The sequence below is a fragment of the Propithecus coquereli genome, unplaced genomic scaffold, assembly GCF_000956105.1.
Source record: "Propithecus coquereli isolate 6110/MARCELLA unplaced genomic scaffold, Pcoq_1.0 Scaffold452, whole genome shotgun sequence".
NCBI lineage: Eukaryota > Metazoa > Chordata > Mammalia > Primates > Indriidae > Propithecus > Propithecus coquereli.
Genome location: NW_012150308.1, coordinates 396,716 through 405,230, shown reverse-complemented (window position 1 = coordinate 405,230; position 8,515 = coordinate 396,716). Strand labels below are relative to the sequence as shown.

Sequence of the window (8,515 nt, the reverse complement as noted above, 5' to 3'; positions counted from 1 at the left end):
ATACATCTTGTACATTATTGATATAATATGTGTACTATATATGTGAGTGTGTGCATATATATATTTATGTGTATATTGTGCATATATATGTATGTATATATACATATGTATGTGTGTATATGTGTACAATTGACCTTTGAACAACACAGGGGTTAGAAGGGCCAACTTCTCATGCAGCCACAAATCCATGCATAAATGTATAAATTTGTTTTTGAACATTATTTTATTGATACCTAATAATTGTACATATTTATAGGGTACATGTGATATTTTGATAAATACATATGATGTGTAATGATCAAAACAGGGCACTTAGGATATCTGACGCCTTGAACACTTATCCTTTCTTTGTGTTGGGAGCATTTAAAACCCTTTTTTTTAGCTATTTTGAAATATATTAATACAATCGATTTTTATTAACTATAGTTACACTACTGTGCTATCAAACACTAGAACTTATTCCTTCCATCTAACTGTATGTTTCTATGCATTAACCAACCTCTCTTTATCAACCCCGTTCCCTTGCCAGCCTCTAGTAACTATCATTCTACTCTCTACCTCCGTAAGATAAACTTTTTAACCCCCACGTATGAGTGAGAAGATGCAATATTTATCTTTCTGTGCCTGGCTTATTTCATTTAATATAATGACCCCTATTCCCTCCATGTTGTTGAAAATGGTAGGATTTCATTAATTTTTATGGCTGAATAGTTTTTCTTTTTTTATGTATACCACATTTTCTTCATCCATTCATCAATTGATGGAGATTTTATACAGTTTCATACTTTCATTTGTTTTCACGATGGCTAATGTCCTTTTGCTACCAGATGTATGACTTCCTTAAGAATTTCTTGCAGGGCTGGTCTAGTGATGATGAATTCCCTCAGTTTTTGCTTGTCTGGGAAAGAATTTATTTCTCCTTCATTTTTAAAGATTAGCTTCTCTGTGTATAGGATTCTTTGCTGAGAGAATTTTATCTTTTAGCACCTGAATGAATATGTCATGTCATTGTTTCCCAGCCTGGAAGTTTTTTTTGCTGAGAAATGTTAGTTTGACAGGTATTTCCTTATGTGACTTTATGCTTTTCTCTTACTGTTTTGAGATAGAGATAGAACTACCTCAAAGATAGAACTATCTTTGTCTCTGACTTTTGACAGTGTGACTATAATGTCTTTTGGATAATACTATTTTTGGTTGAATCTATTTGGGATTCCTTGATATTCCTATATCTGGATGTCTAAATCTCTTGCAAGACTTGGAGAATTTTCAGCTATTATTTTATTAAATGGGCTTTCTATGCCTTTGTCTATCCATTCTTCTGGAACACTCAAAATTTAAATATTTGATCCCTTTATGGTGTCCCAACTCTCTCACAGACTTTCTAATTTATTATTATTGTTATTTTTTGTCTATTTTCTTTAAAAAGACCTGTCTTCAAGTTTAGAAATTCTTTCTTCTGCTTGACCTCATCTATTGTTGAAGTTCTTGATTACATATTTTATTTCATTCATTGAATTCTTCAGTTCCAGTTTTGTTTGTTCTTTATATCTATTTCTTTGTTAAATTTCTCACTCAGATTATGAATTGCTTTTTCTGATTTCTTTGCATTATTTATCTGTGTTCATTTGCATCTCACTGAACTTACTTAAATCACTATTTTGAATTATTTTTTCAGGCATTTCACACAGTTCATTGGGATATGTTATTGAAGAATTACTGTGTTGCTTTGCAAGTGTTATGTTTTCCAAGTTTCTTGTGTCTGTGTGTTAATTACTGTTCATATAGTATAACAGTCTTTTCTAATTTTATGGATTGGCTTTCATAGGGAAAGATTTTCCCTATATCTATATCTGTAGAGTTTGTTGAGTAGAGTACTTTGGCTTTGATTCTAGGTGGGCACTGAAGTGTAGTCTCCTCTCCATATGATTTCTTTTCAGCCATAATCAATATCCACGGTATCTGTGAATTCATCAGTGGCTAAGGCTGCAGTTATTAGTGGAGGCTGTGGTGAGGCTTTTCTGTGGACAGAGATGCCCAGTGAGCTCATCCTTGGCCACCAGTGGTAGCAGCAGTGGCCAGAGCATAGCAGTCCTTGGACCCCCACATGGTGTAAGGAGGCACCAGCTGTCCAGATGGGGTGATTCTTAGCCATATGGCAGCTTGCTCATTCGCTTGCAGTGGCAGTGGTGGGCCAGGCAAGCAGGCAGGTCCTTGGGTCCCTGGGTGGTATGCATGGTGTCAGTGATGATAATAGTGCTGGCAAGCCTGCCTTCTGGCCCCCAAGAAGCATGCACCGCCACGAGCAGTGGTGGCAGCAGTCTGATGGGCAAGTCCTCAGGCCCCCAGGTGGTAGCTGCAGGTGAGTGCTGTCAATTTTTGTCACTGCAGCCCGACAGGGCCCATCCTCAGGCTCCCAGGAGGCACGCACAGGCACTGGTAGGTGGGGACGAGTCAATCCTCAGGATCCCAGATGATGTACACAAGCAGCTACAGGCTGGGTGGGCCCATCCTCAGGCCTCTGGAAGGCATGTGTGGGCGCTGTAGAAATTGGCAGAGCAGGCTGATCCCCAGCCCCCAGACAACATGCATGGGTGATGACAGCATGGCCAGGCCAGTCCTCAGGCTTCTGGAAGGTATGCACAGATGCCAGTGGCATCAAGTGGGGTGATTCAATCCCCAGGCCACTGGATGACATGCATGGGCACTCCATCCTTGACCGAGACATTCTTTTCTTGGGCAAAATAAAAGAAGTGAGAACAGTCAGCTCATTTGATGTTAAAAATATAAAATCAACCATTTTGTTATATTAATTATAATGTTACTTGCACCGCCAACATGACCTGCTAAATTTGTTTATAAGCCACCTTGTCTATGGCATTTTTGTTATAGCAGCCCGAATTGACTAAGTGACTAAGACACAGAGTTGATTTTCAGTTGATTTACTGATATTCAGTAAAGATTAAAATATTATATGTGTGTATGTGTGTGTATGTATTTATTATAGGTTCAAGTGTGTTCTTAAGATGTACCCAATAATTTATATTTAATTTGAACTGTTTTATATTAATATTTATTCCTCAAGCACGGTTTATACATACATACATAAAAGGAAAAAATTATCTTCAATACTTTAATTGCATTGTGAACATAAGTATTTCTTCATTTTATAGTTGTTTAATATATTTAATAGATGTGAGAATTTTCATGTTATTAACAAGTTTGTAAATTGGGATTTGTTAGCTATATACTAATTTATTCAAGGCTTTGTGCAACAGCCATTCCCTAGGGGAAATTCCTTATGGAAGCTGGTATTAGGTTGGTGCAAAAGTAATTACAGTTTCAGACCATGAATTTCAAACTATTAAACTGACTCAAACACATCTTTATTAATCAAAATAGGAACTATTTCAATCAACACATTTTTGCCAACGAGAAATAAATTTGTTTATTCTTATAGCATAAAAATCCATGCTTTGGGATTCCACAAACTCTTGGACAGCATTTTTTTGCATCCTGCTGGTTGTGAAAGCGTTTTGCCTGCAAAAAATTGTCGAGATGCTTGAAAAAGTGGCAGTCAACTGGCAAGAAGTCAGGTGAATATGGCAGAAGACGCAAAACTTTGTAGCCCAATTCGTTCAACTTTTGAGGTGTTAATTGTGTGATTTGCTGTCGGGCGTTGTCGTGCAGAAGAATCGGGACCTATCTGTTGACCAATGCCAGCTGCAGGCATTGCAGATTTCAGTGCATCTCATCAATTTGCTGAGCAGACCTCTCAAATGTCATGGATTTGCCGGGATTCAGAAAGCTGTAATGGATCAGACCAGCAGCAGACCACCAAGCAGTGACCATGACCTTTTTTGGTGCAAGTTTGGCTTTGGGAAGTGCTTTGGAGCTTCTTCTTGGTCCAACCACTGAGTTGGCTGTTGCTGGTTGTCATATAAAATCCACTTTTTGTTGCATGTCGCAATCCAATCGAGAAATGGTCCCTTGTTTTTGCATACAAGAAGAGAAGACGACACTTCAAAATGGCAATGAAAGATTTGCTTCTCAGGTTTACTGAACTCTCTTTCAGTCTTTCTACTATTCATTTGGTCTTCCACATGGCAGATTTAACTTCTGGAAGGCAGATCTGAAAAAACAAACCACTACCTTGTTTGAAAGAAAAGAATCTAAATGCTTTAGCAAGGCAGTCACGCCCTCTCTCATCAGTCACAAACATTGCATTTTAATCTCAGTTTGCTCCATTCTGTCACATCCTATCACGTACTTAATTATATCAGGTAAGGAGCCTTGCTTGTTACTTTCCTGCCTCTTTTTCTTTGATAATCCTTTTCCCTGGGATGCTCTTTCTACCCCACCCAGGTTAATGTATTGTAATGCACATTGTTTAAGGTCAATTCAAGTGCCTCCTTCAACTGAATAATTCCTTGGTTCTCATTCTCATACCTAAGTTTCTCTTTGATGAAATAATTGTTTCCCCTGCCTTTTTAGTATGACTTACGTTAAACTTGTATGTGCTACTTATCAGATTAAAATTTGTTTTAAGGTGTGTAATTTGTCTTTCCAATTAGATTTATGCATTTTAGGACTATGGAATATGTTTCATTTTCAACTCCATGTAATCTAAAGTACAGTAGCCACTCCTAAAGTAGCTGTTTGTCTAATTTGAATAACAGAATAGGCATAAAGGCATAGCTCTCTCATCTTTATATGTTTCTCTTGATTTCGTCCCATTTCACTGCTAGTTTCCATATACAGAAATGTTATTGAAGCCTTATGTACTTTTTTGAATGTGCATCCAAGTATTAACTTTCTTCATTCAATCTTGCTTTAATAGGAAGTAAACTTTTTTCTAATTGCACGATATGTTCCATTTAATCTTCTTCTTTTAATGGCTAGTATTTCTTTGTCCTCCCTATCTTCTCGGGTTTACTTTATTTAAGTAGAAAATTTCCAAAGAAAACAGGATTTATTCGCTTTTCTTTGGTCTAAAAATTTAAGTCATTTTAGCTACAAGTTGTTTTCTATATTTACAAAACAAACCTTTGAGAGTAATTTTTATCTTGCCTGTTAAGAGAATGCGATCCTTAGAATGAAATCCAAGAAGATCCTGGATATGGCATGTTCTATCTTCACATTCAAGACGTATTTATTGTACAATAACATTTAGGTCACTTGATCTGTTTGAATCATGGCAATGCTGAAAAGATCATTTCATGCCATCTAATTTAGTGCTTCTCAAACTATGTAGAACAAAGTAGCATTTTTTAAACTCCTATTTTGTCATGGGCTAACACATTTGTAAAATACAATGAAAATAAATTATTAGAAAAAAATGAAATACTGATATACCAAATACAAGCCTCACTTTTTTATTATTATAGCATTAGATTGAACAAACACAAATTACTCTTTCAAATTGCGATGATAACATATGAATGCTCATTCCCAACTACTCGGTTATATAGAGTAAATAATGGATATTTGAACCATTATGGGATTATATACAGTGAATAATGGATATCTGAACTGATATTGGGAACTGTATAAGAATACATCTGCTTGTAGGAAATCATAAGTGGCATACAAAGGCGTTATCTCTTTGGGACCATATAGAGTAAATGTGAATTGGCATATTGTGACAGAAGGCACTCCACTAAGAGGAATCAAATTTTCCCAAAATTCAAGAAGTGGAAAATATAAACTGTATTTGAAGACTGTTGAGTAGTAGAGAATGCTGAAACCTGGAATAATCAAGAGATAGAAGGCAATCCCAAGAATGTGACTCAGGGTACATAAGAGACAGTATAAAGTTGAAGAATGAAAACTAAGTTTCTTCAAAGATCTATACTATCTACAAAGGAATGCCTTCTAGCAAACTCAAATTTCTTATTCCACATTGATTGATCATCGTTCCCCATTCCAGGTTGGATTTCCCCCTAAGTTGCTCTACTTAAAGTGGTCTAATTAAGTTCAATGAAGACTCACACAGCTTTAATACAATTCAACGAACATCACAGTATTTAATACAAGTGATACATATTGTATTTCTCTATGCTTCTTAGACATATGTGATAATACTACTCTCGTCCTCACTCAAATTCTCTTGCTTAGGTTTCTGTGTTGCGACATTCCCGATGTTTCTATCTCTCTGGCACTTTCTCTGTATTTTCTTTGTCATCTCCTCTTTGTTTAAGGCATTTACTTGCTGGAGATTCTCGGGCCACCTATTGTTGGTTCTTTTCTTTCTCATCACATTGTTCTTTACAAATTTTATCTTCTCCAATCCAACAGCTACAAGGGCCACCTATACACTTCTAATTCCCAGATCAACGTATTTAACCATGATTACTCTCTTGAATTCTAGATCCTCACACCCAAAAGTCTACTGATATCTGTACTTGGATATCTCACAAGAATCTCAAACTTAAAATGAACAAACCGAGAACTTCCTACCTGCCTTCTACTTATCTGCACCAAAAAATAAGCAAGCAAACAAACAAACAAATCAACAAAACCCACAAGAAAAACTCAGTAAATTATTCCAGCCTCAGGGTCTGCACTTGCTCAAGATAACAATTCAGCATCTTACTTGCATCCTCTCAATCCTTCACCCTTGTGACCAAACAGCATGTTTTATTGTTTCTATCAGTCGAGTATCTATGATATCTCCCGAGGTATATCTCCATTGATATATAATGCTTATATCCCCATACGCATGGTATGTTATGGTCTATACAGCATATGCACATTTTTGCATTGTGAGAGTTGGATACAGAATTTAAGAACTGATGCTACAAAATAGTCCCCATGGAAAATTCTAATATGCTTCCTAATCATTTGAGAAAGGGATAACAAGTGATGTACAAAATACTTAAATTATAATGGAAAAGTATTACTTGAATCGTTTTCCCACCTCAATAAAATAAGTCTTTCCAGATAAATATTTCTAATATATTGCCACTATGTAAAATATAACTTTCCTTTACAGAAAACTAGCCATGTGCCAAACATGGGGCTATATTTTATATACAAATATAGAATTTTTAGACAATCTTGGAATATTGCTATATAAACTCCAGTTTTGTTAAAGGAAAACCAAGAATCAGAATAGTTAAATAACATGTTAAGATAATAAAACAATAATTTGCAAAGTTTAAATGCAGACACAAATATGTTTGACTTCAGGGCATAAACCACCTCATTATACTGCCTTTCCTTACCTTATGTATTGCTTCAATATAATAGGTCTACCTTTTGACATCGAGAAATCAATGTCAAAATGGATAATATTTAACCAAGTATACTGATTTGTTTGAAATTAGAACTGCTCGCTATATTATAGAATTTCTAAGTATATCCCAAAAGAAAGGTGAGTAGTGGGCTCCTTTGGGGTCATAGAAATGATTATATTCGTTACCACTGTAGGGAGAAATCATCAATTTGAAATTCAAATAATTTTTAATGATAAAAAATTTGATCTCACACTTTGTTCTTAATATAGTATTAAAGGGACTTTAAACATACGTTAAATTTCTAGGTTTAAATATTAACTAATGTTATTTTATGTCTATATCTAATAAAATAGAAAGAATACTTAAAAGCCTTCCTTTGTCTCAAATTGATAGGCACGTAGAAATCCTTCAAAAATAGAACCCCCGTCCTGATACAAGGTCATGTGAATCAGAAGTCAGATGATCAAATCATGAAATTACACAGAACCTGAGAGTTTTGGCTAATGGCTGTCATTAATATCTCTCAAATGGCAGTACATTAAGTGCTTTTGTTTATAAGCAAGACACACAACACACATTGGCTGCATTAAAACTTGGTTCTACCACATACTAAGTTTTTCATTTCAACTCTCTGTATCTCAGTTTCTTCCTCTGTAAAGGGGAATAACAATAATAATAACACCTAAAAAAGAATAAGAAGGGTCAGCAATATTGCACTGTGTCCAAGGAAAAAGAAAACACACACTTAGATTTGTATTAAAATTCTTGTCTTTCTGAATTAGAAACTCATAAGCTTTCAATTATATCTTATATAATGCTTTGTCATAAAAAGTAGGAAGAAGAACATTGAAGAAGGGGTGAAGAGATGGGAAGAAGAGGCAGAGGAGTATATGGAGGAAACGAGAAGAAAGAAGAAGAGGAAGAAGAACAAAAGGTATTGTCATTTGCATATACATAAAATTCTGAAAACTGCCATGAGGCCCTTCTAAAGCAAATGCTATTCCCATTTTACAGATAAAGAGATTGAGGCATAAATATGTTAAGTATCATGCACAAGGAAAAATGTTAAAAGTGGCAATGTCAAAAATCAAAAATTCTCAAAATTTCTAAGTATTAAAGGTACAATTTTTATGCAGTCTTACTATCCTATTATTCTCTCGACTCTTTTCTGATGATAATTGGTATTTTACCATAAGAGGGAGTAGAGAATTATTGAGTGCTTTATTTTATTAGTGAGAGATTTTTAAAAACCTCTTAAGAGTTTTGACATAGTGAAAAAC

General features: G+C 35.2%; 1 protein-coding gene across 1 annotated transcript in view; it reads right to left on the bottom strand.

Annotated features, from left to right (window-relative positions):
• Positions 1 to 8,515, bottom strand: part of LOC105818827 (trans-2,3-enoyl-CoA reductase-like) — a 137,444-nt gene that overhangs the window by 123,515 nt on the left and 5,414 nt on the right. Inside the window, exon 2 of the mRNA XM_012654944.1 lies at positions 3,782 to 3,805. Coding sequence (XP_012510398.1) covers positions 3,782 to 3,805 — 24 coding nt within the window. The remainder of the gene's footprint in view (positions 1 to 3,781; positions 3,806 to 8,515) is intronic.